Here is a 13774-nt window from a genome sequence, read left to right as displayed (position 1 = left end):
CTTGGAATGAGGAAGCGTTATATGCAGTAGAAGTGAAATTGACTCCCCACAAATTCCTTTTTTTCTAATTTGCCTGTATTGAAGAATGAACGGGAGTTGTAATTGTATCATATTAACAAAATATAAATGTACGTTTAGATGTGGGGGATATTTTACACTACTGTACGCGCATGCGCAGACCTTTCGCGCCCGTTAGCTGTCAAAAAGTTTGGTGGGTTCGGTTTTTCTTTTGCCTCCCTGCTCCTCCACCTTTTCTTCCAAGCTAACCGTGGAAACCCACTCAACTCTGCAGCTCACTTCCTAAATGTCTACACGGAGGTAAGAAGAAGCGAAACCGTGTGAAGAGACCTTGCGTAAACAAAATAAGCCAAAACTATTGTCCAATTCCCGTTTGCTTTGACCGAAATCTGGACGCTAGCTCTCGTGAACATACAAGTTAGCAAACACGCCCTAATTAAGCCCACGTGAAGAATTACTCTGTCTATTTTGTAAAACTCATAAAAATGTCAGATTTAAATCACTCCAGAAAATGGATAATTTGGTCGCGCCGTTGCTAGGGGCAACAGCGAGATGGGTCGTCGCGTGAGTGTCATGGAACGTAAGACTGGGAGGCTCTTGAACGCATCATGTGACGATAATAGCATTGTGTCTTCCTCATGTGCCGCAACGTGTCCCATTTTTGCTTCCTTTGTTTCTTTGTTTCTTGTCAAAAGTGTGATTTTTGACCGTCACTTTATCACCTTTTGCCCCCAACTTGCTGTTGATACGCGGCGGGGCAGCCCTCGTGAAAGTTGACGGGGAGTTCAGGGGGGCGTTCCGGGGCTCGGAAATTCCGACTTCACTGCAATACCGCCGCCTCTTCCTCGACCTCCTCCATCGTCGCCGTGCAGCATGATCTCGATGGTCAATCGCCTCCAGGACGCCCTGGGCAACGCGGGCCTGAACTACAACCTTTCCCTGCCGCAGATTGCCGTGGTGGGCGGCCAGAGCTCCGGGAAGAGCTCGGTGCTGGAGAACTTTGTGGGCAGGTAAGTCCCACTTTATTTATTTAACTGGTTCTAACACTTAAATATACATCCACGTTTTTTCTGGACACAAATTTAGTAACTTCTTATGCACTTGAATGAATTTTCAATAAATAAAAATGGCTTTTTGTGTCCTAGTCTGACACAAATTTCTTGACGTTTTGGTGCTACAAATTTTTTAATTTTTAATTTCGTTCATAATGTGTCAGTTGGGCATCTTAAAAAATGAAGTTCTTTTACTTTCTTTCTGTTTTGTTATACACTGCAAAACTTGTTTTTACACTGACAGTTGGGATTATTGAAATATGACCCCAAAAAAATCCTGTACTGTCAATAGAGATTTTGTGACTGGCTGTTTGGTCCTGGAACAAATTATTTGACATTTGTTCCTTTGGGAAACTTTGTTTTTAAAGTCGTCATAGAATGGATTGTGGTCCACCGTCGTCCCAAAGCCAACACACATTTTTGTGTTTCAGTGTGATAATGTGATAAGAAGATTCCTTTCATTCTGTCCCCAAAAAAGCCTTGTGACTCAGTCGCAAATTTCCTCAAGATTTTTTTCCCCCCCAGACAATGCAGCTCGGTGATGAGGAGGAGACCAGTCGAAATCTCCACAGTCCGATTAGGAATTGTTTTAAAGTAACGCCTGAAGGTCTCTCCTTCCTGATTGTGCATTGATATATTTCAGTCCCTTTGTTTGACTGCATGTTGTGACACCCCCATTTCGGGCTCTCGGCCAGCAATGTGATCAGGAGCAGGATGCGGTGAAAACAAACATCCCCGATCAAGATTTATATGGGAAATAGGAGGCTCTTTTATTTTTAAAAGGTGTTCAAGACAAACGTGTGACTGCCTTGACACCCCTGTAAGTTTCCTTCTCCTTTTCAGCATGTTTATTTTATTTTCTCCGACAGAGACTTCCTTCCCCGCGGTACTGGAATTGTCACTCGCCGGCCTTTGGTTCTGCAGCTGCATCACGCTGATGCCGGTGAGCAAGACTTCTGATGACTCAACGGATGCATGTGATATTCATCAGCATGTGCTTGACACTAGATGGCGTAAGAGAGAAAAATCAATCCACGTTTACCAGGCAATTTCTCCTTGCACATGGTCCAAACGTCCCACTAATTGCTCCACAACCACATAAAAAACATTAAATGTACCAGAACTATTTACATCTGATTTCTATCATGTTTTTCCCTGTCTCTAGAATATGGGGAATTTTTGCACTGCAGGGGGAAGAAGTTCTCAGACTTTGATGAGATCCGCCAAGAAATCGAGTCAGAAACTCGCAGGCTGACAGGAAACAACAAAGGCATCTCTCCCCTCCCCATCAACCTCCGCATTTTTTCTCCTAACGGTAATCTCACCTCACGCTCTCATCTTTACCGTCATCATCACTCTAAACATCTATTGGGTGCAGTGCTCAACCTCACCCTGGTGGACCTACCTGGCATCACCAAGGTCCCCGTGGGCGACCAGCCGCCAGATATCGAGTACCAGGTGCGAGACATGATCATGCAGTACATCTGCAAAGAGAACTGCCTCATCCTGGCCGTGACTCCTGCCAACATGGACCTGGCTAACTCGGATGCGCTCAAACTGGCCAAAGATGTCGACCCACAGGGTGAGATTCTCAGCCTGATGCAATTTTAATTGGAAATGTGTTCGTTTATCTAATTGACCCCCCCCATACGTTAGGCCAGCGCACGATAGGTGTGCTCACCATGCTGGACCTAATGGATAAAGGAACAGATGCTCTGGAAATACTAGAGAATAGATTACTTCCACTGAGAAGAGGTGAGTCACCATGTGTGTGTGTGATAAGGATTTACCGTGAAGCAAAACCAGGTGTGAGGCTATTTCATACCTCTTTCCAAAACACTTTAACGCATTATCCACAGAAAAGCCCCTGAAGTCAGTCTGCAGCGCAGAGCTGCAGCTTTAGTCACGCAGCCACATGTTGTAACATCTACAGTGGAATGCTCGCAAAGTGGAACATTTGGAGTTTTAAGAAAAAAAAAAAATAGCAGTTCAAAGTGGAGATATCAGCACTGAGTTTAAGACATCAGATCAGTGGATTATCGGTATAGAAGAAAAGTGGTTTGTTGTCTTTTTTCCCTTGCCAGGTTATATCGGGCTAGTGAACCGCAGTCAAAAGGACATCGACGGGAAAAGGGATATTAAGACAGCCTTGCAAGCGGAGAAGAAGTTCTTCCTGTCCCACCCAGCTTACAGGCACATGTGCGACAGAATGGGCACTCCGTATTTACAGAAGACCCTCAACCAGGTCAGACAGAGAAATCAAACGACGGCGCTTTCAACCAATTGGTACTCACTGTTTATTTTTTTTGTTTGTTTGTTTGCAGCAATTGACAAACCACATCCGGGAGAGTCTGCCTGCGCTCTACAGTCACATGCATTGCCTACTTGTGTCCATCAGTAAAGAAGCAGACGCGTACAAACTCTATAATCCAGATGACCCCATGTGCAGGACCAAGACCCTCATCAAGTTAGTCGGAAGGGTGTTCAGTAAACCCCCACTAGATGATTATTATTGTAAATTCAAAATATATATAATAATAATCTGTATATTCTATTTCCAGGTCAGTGCAGCAACTATCCGGCGACTTTGAGAAGTTGATCGAGGGCTCGGCCGACGAAGTCAACACCGTCCACCTGTCGGGAGGCGCGAGGATCAACCAGATCTTCCACGAGCACTTCCCCTATCAACTGCACAAAGTGCGTGTGAACTTGTTTTGTGGGACTCGACGAGGTTCTCGACGAGACCCCGGTTGAAAGATAGGCGACGCTAAATTGCCAAGCTCCTTCTGTTGCCTCACAGATGAAGTGTGACGAAAGGAAGCTGCGAATGGAGATCGCCTACGCCATCAGGAACATCCACGGCGTCAGGTGGTTTCATCCTTTCATTTCTGATTTCAACAAAATGATGTGTGTATAAATTTCGACTTTGTTCGCCTGCAGGACGGGCCTGTTCACCCCCGACATGGCTTTTCAGGCTATTGTCAAGAAGCAGATCTCCAAACTCAAAATTCCTTGTTTCGGATTCGTCGACATGGTCTGCAAAGAATTGGTCTCCACCATTTATGAATGCTTTAATAAGGTACGAATCTATGAGGGAGTCTGACGTCGGTAGCTCTTAACTGAAGCCACTTCTTCTCCCTGAAGCTCAGTTCTTTTCCCAAGCTGCGGGAAGAGACCGAGCGGCTTGTCACCGCCGAAATCCGAGAACAAGAAAGCTCATGCCGAGATCAGGTCAGTCGCGCACATTCGGACCGGCGCATTTGTTTCTCATTACCGGATCGTTCTGGTTCTCCTCCGCTTTAATTACATTTTGCTCTCCTCAGATCTCTCTGCTCATCGACATGCAGCTCGCGTACATTAATACCAAACACGAAGACTTTATCGGCTTTACCAAGTGAGTAAATCGCAGACTGGCAAAGATTTTTTTATTTTTTTTTCCTCCAAATTTTAAATCCACTCTTTTGTTCCTATTAGTGCTCAACCTCTGTGCCATCGCAGCGATAACAAGATGGCTGCCAGCGGTGGAGTGCAACAGGTGAGAATTTAGGCCTGACTGCCAACTATAATTTAATCGCCGCCCCCTCGACCCCATTCGGCGCAGAATTTAAGTTCCAGTTCCAGTGTTGAAAAGAACCAGTTGGATTCCATCTTCATTTCTAATGTCTCCCCAATCTCCAGGGTGCAGCTCCTCCTTCGAGTCTAATAGTAGGATACCCGATCTACATATGTGTGCACAGGATTGTGGGTCGGCATGACTGTTGCAATCTGTGCGGTCGCTTATGTTTTTGTCATCTGGCTGACCTGCGCTACTAATGTCGACCTTTCTTCCCCACTTTGATTCATCGCAAGTTTTTCGACCAGCCTCACCTGGTGGACACTGCTTCTTATGTTTATTGCGGCAATCTCCTGGGAAATGTCTCATCTCTTTAGCTCCCATCAATTTTCACAACTTTTGCTCTATGTTCGCCGTTTGGGTCCAACTCATAATCCAGGGGTCTTCAATATACAAACCCGGGCGAGATTTGGACATTTTGGACAAACAAATTTAAAGCTGCTTAAGTTTTTGATTCATCGGGGATTTTTACAAAAACCATAAAACATTGTTAGAAATTTTGGGGGACGGGTTATGTCACCTTTAACTTGTATTTGAGGACCCTTGATTTAATCTGTAGACCTGTTCACAAGCTTTCGTAATTTAAATGCTTTGTTTGGGTCCCCTGTGCAGGTCATAAGAAAAGGATGGCTCACCATCAACAACGTCAGCATCATCGCCAAGGAGTTCTGGTTCATTCTCTCCACCGAGAGCTTGTCCTGGTTCAAGGACAGCGAGGTGAGTCCTTTGTTTTTTTTTTTTAGAAAACAAACAAAGCAGCACATTTGAGGGTCACCGTGGCTTTATTAGAAGGAATCAGCTCGAAACACACGTGGAACAGAGATAACAGAGGCGGCGTGGTTTTTGGGCGCTCCTGGTGTCAGTGGGGCTGCCATCTGTCTGCCTGTCTGTGCCTGCTGTACAGGAGCAGAAGGTCTGCACAGCAAGTGTAGACAGGCAGACACACCACAACAGTCTGGTCATCTGACGTCATGGGGAGATGGGCAGGAAGTGAGGTCAGAGCTCATGAATGCTGGGCGGGAGGGGCGGAGCATCAATCAAGCAAAAAAAAAAAAATGACAGCAGCAGTAGATGGTAGAAATACAAAATACGTAAGTCACAAATGATCTTCATATCACGGCTATTTCGCAAAAACACCATCCTTGACCCAAAGTTTACTTTTACCACCTGGATGTGTCACTGAGCCCCCCCCAAATCTATTAGTCTCGCCTTCCATTCACTCTTCCCCTCGCTCCCCCTCGTCTTCCTCCTCTGGGATTTCAAGCATTTGGAACGGCTCACTTTGACACAGCTGGAGTTGCCCCAATCCAAACAAAGACCAGCAAACACACACATGGACACACTCGCATACACACAGAGGACAGACTTGTATATACAGTATACAGTACACACGCAGAGCCTGATATAAACACACTGGCGCAGAAAAATATACATTCATTTAGAACCACACATGGTCACTTTTGAGATAAACACAGAACGACGCGTTCCCAGACGCAGCAGCCCCAGGCTTACACACTCTAAACTACTTTCATACTTATTTGCCGTGATAGCATCCCTTGGAAGGCTTTTCGCTAATTTTTAAGTACGTGTGAGACACTTGAGTGTTTTTTTTTTTTTGAGTCATCCACACTATTGCGCAAATCAGATCTATGACAGGACATGTGTGTGTGTGCGTGCACGCATGGGAGCCAAGCGTCAGCTTCCTCTCTCGCAGTTCCTACTCTCACATTCCCGCCCACACTACGTCCACAGACATTTTTCCTCGAATCTTGCCGCTTTTTTTTTTCTTCTTTACCTCCCCCTCTTTATTCCCCCCTTTCTCTCTCTCTCTCTCCCCCTCTTTCTTTCTCTCTCTCTCTGTGGTTGGCAGTCTCCCTGGGACTATGCACATTCCTGGCTGGAAAATGTGAAGCTTTGTCCAAACACCAGCTTCCAAGATCTTCTTGCCCAGAGAAATCCCACATGGCTGTTTCTCCATCGGACCCCCCTCCCTCCCTCTTACTCACAAACACCCACTTTTGCACCTCTCCATCCCTTGATTTGTAACACGCCCGCTCGTTCCACGCCTTTTTTCCTGGATTACAAATGCGCACTGCCGTTCTTATCAGCACCGAGACGATATACATTCCTTCACCCCTGCGTCGGCCTCCTGAGGATAAACAGACGGCTAACTAATGCATACACTTAATCTACACGCCACCCGACGTGCGTGAGGCCTGTTCCATGTCTCGCATCCATTACGCACCTCTCCAGACACAGCAGCCCTGACACCACGCGCCGCCAGATTTAAGAGTCGGCCATGCACGAGCCACCCGCGACACCCAACACGAGACTATTGTGACAACAAAATACTAAATAGTATAATAATAAAAAGAATATTAATATATAATGTGTCTAAAAAAAAAAAAATCCTCCTTGAAGCGTTTCCATGCACAGTCTAACCAATGTGCAGACTACTGTACACCACCAAAATCCTGAACAGGTAGTCTGAACACTGGGATGACGGAGCAGGAGCCTTCACTTGCGTCGTCTCCGTTGGCCTCTTCCCGGCAAAAACTTTCCGTCCATCGTATCCCGTCTCGGCAACGATCGTTTCTCTGTCCGTCATTCGCTCCTCGGGTTGTTCCTCCTCGTTTCTGGGACTTTAGAGTCGCCGCCGGCGTCCCGGGATAGTATCCAGTTCTCAACGTGGCACTTTGACTCATTGGGAGTCCTGCCTGTTAAGCTCGGGAAGGCATAAGGAAATAGAAGAGGAGAAGAGAGTTAGGGAGGAAGCCCCGGCGGCCATATATGGCTTGACGGGGGGATCAACTTTGGGATCGTCGGCGCTCTCTCCTCGCTTTTCCAGTGCTCCTCAAACCCTTTTCCGCATCTCCTCCCGAGAAATTAACCTCTCTCTATCCTTCCCCTTCCTCATCTCTACTTTCTGCCTCTGGAGCACCCTATACTCCATCCAGTCTCCTCCCCCCTCCCGTCTAAAACGATCCCAGATGTTGCTGTCCCGGCGCCAATCGCTTTCTGTCATTTTTTTTTTTCTCTCTCCCTCGGCCTCTGTTACAGGAAGTGGGCCCCTTTTGGGAGGAAAAAAAAGGAAAGAGTCGACGGAGGAAGAGAGTCGTAGGGTTCAGGGGAGCACTGGGAGGGAGAGGGAAGTCCGAAATGTTCTACCAGTGCATCTAAAAAAAAAGGGGGGGGGGGGATGCAGATGCACACACACCTGCATGGCCAATGAACACATTAAACGTAGCGCAATTCAAAGAATTTTTCTGCTCTGCGTGTTAGTCACACGTCCTCCAACTCCCATCCGAGACGAGCTCATCAACAGCTGTACCTTCTACCACAGCGGCCTTTTGGAAGCCCCCCCCTCTTAAAAGTGGGGGGGGTGGGCTTCACTCTTGGAGAAATGTTGCGCACTGGACCCGAATCTGAGTAATGGCTTTCACATGTGGAACCGACGTCTTCTCTTCTTTTTTTCTTTTTCTCCAGTTCTCGTTCCCTGCCAGCTTGGGCTCTCGTGTTCCTTGCCTTCCACACTGTCTGCTTCTCAGAACGCTCCTCTGGTTTTCGCCTTTTTCCACACAATAGATGTTGCAATAAAGGCCGATCAGGTCTTGTAGGTGGAAGCCGTCAAGGCGGAATATTGCCGCGATTGCTTTCACGACAAGACTGTGGAAATTTCACTGGCTCGGTATCATCATCTCGCACACAAGTTCCTCCATACGGGTTGGACGCGTTCTCTTTCAGACGCAGCCTGAAAAAAGTTTAGCACCAGACATGTGACTGCGCTCGGCCCACGAGTACAAAAAAGAAAAAAACACCTGTGTCGTATTTTACTTCACATACCGCTGTCAAATTTTATCTAACTCTTGTATTTTCCTTTTCCTCCTTTCTTCCAGGAGACGGAGAAGAGGTACATGCTCCCTCTGGACAACCTCAAGGTCCGAGATGTCGAGAGGGGCTTCATGTCCAGCAAATTCTCCTTCGCCCTCTTCCATTCTGAGTCAAGGTCCGTGTGTGTGTGTGTGTGAGTAAATTTGACGAGCTTATGTTCTCGTCACCTGCTCGCTGGAGTTCACCACGGCCTTTTCCGGGAAGATGCTTTGCCCTTCCCGTGACCTCGCCTTAGGGTTGGTACCGGCGACGGGCGCGGTTTTATTGTCTCCACGTAAACGCCGCACAAACTGCGGGGCGCACGGATACGTTGCCTTAAAGTGTGTGAAACAGATGGAGAGAACATAAGAGGACTTAGGCGGAGAACGAGTGTAATAGGAGATGATTGGACCGGCGCATATGTGCCGTGTTTGGATTCGCATACACACACACGACCTGCGTTCATGCGCAAGCGTGTGGAGCGCAGCATACCGACGGCAGGCTCATTAAGCAACTAATCAAAGCCAGAGAGGCTCGGATCAGAGACGTTTGGAAAGAATTGCTCGACTCACCGCAGAGAAAGAGGAGAAGAACGGGAGAAGGGGTTGAGGGGAGGACGAAATCGTATCAGCGCCATCGGCCAGGAATGTGTCAAAATCGGTCCTCTGCCTCCGAACCCCCCTGACCAACACCAACATCTCCCCCCTCCTCCTTTTCCTGTTCTTCTACTCTTTTTTTTTTTTGTATTTTTGCTCATTTGAAAAATGTCTTGAAAGCGAAAGCAGACGCGGTTCCTTCGGAGAAGATGGGGAACACTTTTGTATTCAGATTCCCCCCCCCCCCCCCCCCCCCCCCCCCCCGCATCAGATGACTTTAACTTCATGCCAAATTGACGTTCAATGAAAGTTGCAAGCGGTGATTGACAGTGGAAATTTTGCTGCGTATGTCCAGTAAGGACTCATGCAGGAAGTCCACCATTTTGGTTTGAAGCGGCCATTTTGGGCAAAGTCCAGATGTGCCGAAACAAACAGACGCAGGCGCTAAATTACAAAGCTTTGTTACTTCCACCATCTTAAGCGTGTGGAGCATGTCACATAAAAAAAAAAAAAGGTTGTGCGACTACGAGGGCCCCTCCATCGCTTCATTTGTGTTTCGAATCGCATGACGAATACATCGGATGCTCTGGTGGGCTGCATCTGGCCCGGCCCGGCTTGCAGAAAGTTCTTGGGCCCTGTTGTGGAGTAATAGCGTTCTGGTACTGTCATTGTTGGCCCGCTGCCTTGACTGCTCGCCACCACACCCTGACTTATTAGCCTCACCCAGTGGAGCTCCGGCCTGTTTGTTAATCTCCCCTCATTGCTCTCTCTTTTCTCCCAGCATTGCAGTTGTCACACGCACACAACTCACAGATTTCACATATTTGAGGTTGTGAGTGTGAGGCGGGAACAGCGAGAGGAGGGAAGAAACAACCGAGTGATTAAAGAAAAATGTCTTACAGATGGGACGCAGATTGCTGGCTTTTTTTTTTTTTGCGCAGCCAAAGTACATAGATGACGTGGAAGCAAGGACAGAAAATGCAAACAAAAGAGGAAAGGATAGCAGGAGATGAATTGAGTTATAGCGGGAGCTTGTGTCGGTAACCGCAGAGACATGTGACTTTGGCTTCCCGCGACGTTGATTGTTCAAAATCCACGACAATTGCTGAAATCGTCCCCCCCCCCCCAAAAAAAAAGAAGAATCGCTCGTAAGAAAGCGCTGCGGTCACGGTGGACCCGGGCCAAACTTCACGGAGTCCTGGCACTTTTCATGGATTGTAAATTATAATTTCATACTTGACTAATTATATTTTAATGACATAAATATCTGCGGGATAGAGGATGAGGGGAAAAAAAAGTTTCGTAAGCATTTTTTCCAGTGCTTTGTGAATAGCGGCCCATAAATATGGTTACATCTGCTTTGTAAAAAAAAAAAAAAAGACTTCTTGGAATATCCCAGTCTGGTCTTTGGGGGTATTTTATGGACACCATATGGACAAAAGTATTTGGACTCACTACACATGTCATTCTGTACAATATGTTCCAATGTGTATGTGAGTAGAAAACTGAAATTAATCAATTTTATAAATATTGAATTGATTCATAAAATTACAACAGTACATATCAGTGATGCGAATCATTTTCAGGCTCTTCCAAAGTTTCGCAAGATTTGATTTGCTGCCTTGACTTTTAAGGGCATCTGTTTTCCGCTGAGTTTTGAACTTTTGCAGCCTTGTGTATTTGATATTTTCCTGAGTTTATGATTTACTTGAAGGAACGTGTACAAGGACTACAAGTTTCTGGAGCTGGTCTGCAACTCTCAGGAGGAGCTGGACATCTGGAAGTCCTCTTTGCTCCGGGCTGGCGTCTACCCAGAGGAGGTCACGGTGTGTACCCTGACCTTTTTTGTAGAACCCCGTGGTGAGGCAGAAAGTGGCTCCTACCTGCTCTCACCAAGTTTTAGTCAAATGTGGATCAGATTTTTTTTTTTTTGAACTTAGAATTTTAACTTTTTCAATATCTCATGCATGTAAATCTGTGTTGGGTCGAATCACAGAGTGGGCCACATGTGTCCCGCTAGCCATCCTTTTCCCACCCCTGCAGTAACCCTTTTTCACCCCCTCTTCTCATGTGCGAAGCACCCCCCCCCCCCCCCCATCTTGCTCTTCAGCGCAACATTCCTGGCCAGTGATGTCACTCCAATGCGTGTGTGTTCCAGTCTGGTTCTAATCAGCAGATCCCCGTCTCTTTTACCCCCCCTCCTCACTTTTTTCCCCCTCCTGCCCACTCTCCTCCATTTTCGTCTCCCAACTAAAGTCTCTTGACCTTATCGTGCACAAGCAATTTTTTTTCCCGCATGCTTGTGGGAAAAAAACGAAAACGCTCTCTGATGGTTTTGTGCGTGTCGCCCAGGTGGACACGCAGGGCAACGGGTTGTCGGAGAACTTCACGGACCCCCAGCTGGAGCGGCAGGTGGAGACCATCCGCAACTTGGTGGAGTCCTACATGAGCATCATTCATAAGACCGTCAAGGACATGATGCCCAAAGTCATCATGCACCTGATGATCAACAGCGTATGTTGAACACTCTTTATTTTCTCACGAGATGTTTAGATGACACCTTTAATTGGCTGCGTCTTAGAAATAACCGTGGAGCTAATTTTTTCTATGAAATTACTCATAATGCCTCAAAAATATTGGTTTGGCGCCATCTGGTGGAATTTAAGTGCCAATCATCAATGTTAAACTGAATGCCATAGTTTTGTCGAATAGAAAAAAGGTGCTTGGTAGCGTGTGACGTCAATTCTAATTCTTTTATTTGGTGGGTGTCATCCTCGCAAACTGTATTGTTATTAAAGGTTTACGATGGCGATAGTGGAACAAATTTATTTTTCCTCCGGGACAAATTCTTTGAAACTCTGCACAATTCTGAGGTTGACCAGTGTACTGGAATGGATTGTTTTCGAGGTTCCACTCCACTGATTTTTTTTTTTCCAGTGGCTTAAAAAAGAAAACTTGTATCCCACGTAACCCCCTCCTTGTAAGAAACGCCATAAAGCAGCATCTGACAGCATGTAACGGTTTTTTTTGACTTGTCGCATCTGTTTATAATCCCTCTGGCAAGGTGAAAGAGTTCATTAGCTCAGAGCTGCTGGCCCAGCTCTATGCTTTGGGAGACTGCTTGGCGCTGATGGATGAGTCACCAGATCAGCGGCAGCATCGGGAGCAAGTGCTCAGCAAGCACGCCGCCCTGCAGGCCGCGCTCAACATCATCGGCGAGATCTCCACCTCCGGCTACGTCGCCCCTTCGGACCTCTCGCGCTTCGGCACGCGGCATTTCAGGTAGTCACCTTTGCTCGCGCATGGCGTCCAGAGCTGTGGGCATCACGACTTCTCCGCCTAACGCAGCTCCACGCCCCCTAAAAAGTCGACGACCGGCGGCAAGTCTCGAAACCGCGGGCGCGCCCCGCCCGTGCCCGTCCACGCCAACCAGCGGCTTCCCGGCCAGGCTTGTGTGCCCAGGTAGAAGCTGCACGGTTGAGGCTCGTGGCTGCACGGCGTTGTAATTTGAGCTGGGCTGCGCAATGTGTTTCTCATATTGGCGGGCAGAGCGGACCCCTCTCTGCATGCTTTCTACCACGGCCAGATAAAACAGGCCCATCAAGCCCCCCCCCCCCCTTTTTCTTTCTGCTCGCATGTTTTATTGCAGTCCCAGATTTCCCTCATGCAACAGCCGTTATTTTTCCTCCCTCCCTCCCTCCCGCCGACGTCTTTGTCTCGTACATTTCTTCACTCTGGTTCCACCCCAGCTACTTGGCTCGTGTTTCCTTTTTTTCTCCCTGCCTCATTTCCTCTACGCTCTCCAAGGTTCCTTAGGTTCTTTCCCATTCGTGGTCCATCTCTCTTACCTTCCTTGACCTGTTTCATCTTTCCACATATTGCTAGAGGTGGCAAAAGTATTCACACCCTACACAACTAGATAATGATGTAAAAAATACTCTGGAAAGAGTAGATGTAGCGATTTAGAGAAGCAGACAAATACGACTAAACAGGGAATCTCAAATTACATCTTTTGTATGTTGTGTTGTTGTAGGTCGGTAGATGGCTGGATAGATGGATTGGCAAATGTAGTAAAAGAAGAGAAGTAGATGGACAGGTAGATAGATTTTACTTGCACATACAATTATCTACGGATTTACACAATCTAGCAAGCTGTGTTTTGATGCATGCTAACTAATCTCTCTTCCACTTGTTGCCATTTATTTTGCCGTTATTTATAACTCACTGCTGTTGTTGAATTTTACTGGATGCACCTTACACTGGTCTCATCTGTTACCCCGTAGGAGGCCTGCTCCAGCAGCCCCAACCTCCAAATGAGACCCCCCCACCAATCCACCACCCCGACTCCCCCCATCCAACTACGCGATGTGCGATCGGACCCGAGCGCTGTTGCATTTGCGCAAGTCTTGAGCCTTTTTTGTACATACACGAACGTTGGCTGCTGACCATTCCTCAAGCGCCTCAATTTTATGTAAATATAAATAACAGCTATTCTATGAACGGGAGAGATATGAAAAAAAAAAAAAAAACACAACACTATTTTATAACACTTTTTAAAAAATAAAGAGCTGTTTTATTTTTTATTAGTATTTGTCTTCCGTTTCAACTAGGTTAACGCCACTTCT

The 13774-nt window shown here is 46.9% G+C and overlaps 1 protein-coding gene and 1 long non-coding RNA gene across 6 annotated transcripts; one reads left to right on the top strand and one right to left on the bottom strand.

Annotated features, from left to right (window-relative positions):
• The first annotated feature begins 166 nt into the window (after nucleotides 1-166).
• dnm3a (dynamin 3a) lies at nucleotides 167-13732 on the top strand. 5 transcript variants are annotated; one of them, XM_049732083.1, is made up of 23 exons: nucleotides 167-318; nucleotides 780-1028; nucleotides 1940-2013; nucleotides 2236-2385; nucleotides 2449-2652; nucleotides 2727-2825; nucleotides 3155-3315; nucleotides 3395-3537; nucleotides 3632-3767; nucleotides 3871-3938; nucleotides 4011-4149; nucleotides 4215-4301; nucleotides 4394-4464; nucleotides 4545-4605; nucleotides 4749-4775; nucleotides 5296-5400; nucleotides 8580-8689; nucleotides 10864-10975; nucleotides 11502-11663; nucleotides 12214-12431; nucleotides 12498-12611; nucleotides 13183-13245; nucleotides 13433-13732. In XM_049732083.1, exons 2-22 carry the CDS (start codon nucleotides 892-894, stop codon nucleotides 13235-13237), a joined length of 2433 nt encoding a protein of 810 aa, XP_049588040.1. In that variant the 5' UTR covers nucleotides 167-318; nucleotides 780-891; the 3' UTR covers nucleotides 13238-13245; nucleotides 13433-13732. The 5 variants fall into 5 exon arrangements, with proteins under 5 accessions (XP_049588040.1, XP_049588043.1, XP_049588044.1 ...); XM_049732086.1 differs by lacking the exon at nucleotides 4749-4775; XM_049732087.1 differs by lacking the exon at nucleotides 12498-12611.
• Nucleotides 5447-8669, bottom strand: LOC125976147 (uncharacterized). Its single transcript, XR_007484186.1, has 2 exons — nucleotides 8527-8669; nucleotides 5447-8434 (listed from the first exon to the last, which is right to left on the bottom strand). It is a non-coding gene; the product is annotated as an uncharacterized lncRNA (long non-coding RNA).
• Nucleotides 13733-13774: the final 42 nt, after the last annotated feature.

Source organism: Syngnathus scovelli, chromosome 10 (genome assembly GCF_024217435.2).
Source record: "Syngnathus scovelli strain Florida chromosome 10, RoL_Ssco_1.2, whole genome shotgun sequence".
NCBI lineage: Eukaryota > Metazoa > Chordata > Actinopteri > Syngnathiformes > Syngnathidae > Syngnathus > Syngnathus scovelli.
This window is presented reverse-complemented; position numbering and strand designations above follow the sequence as displayed.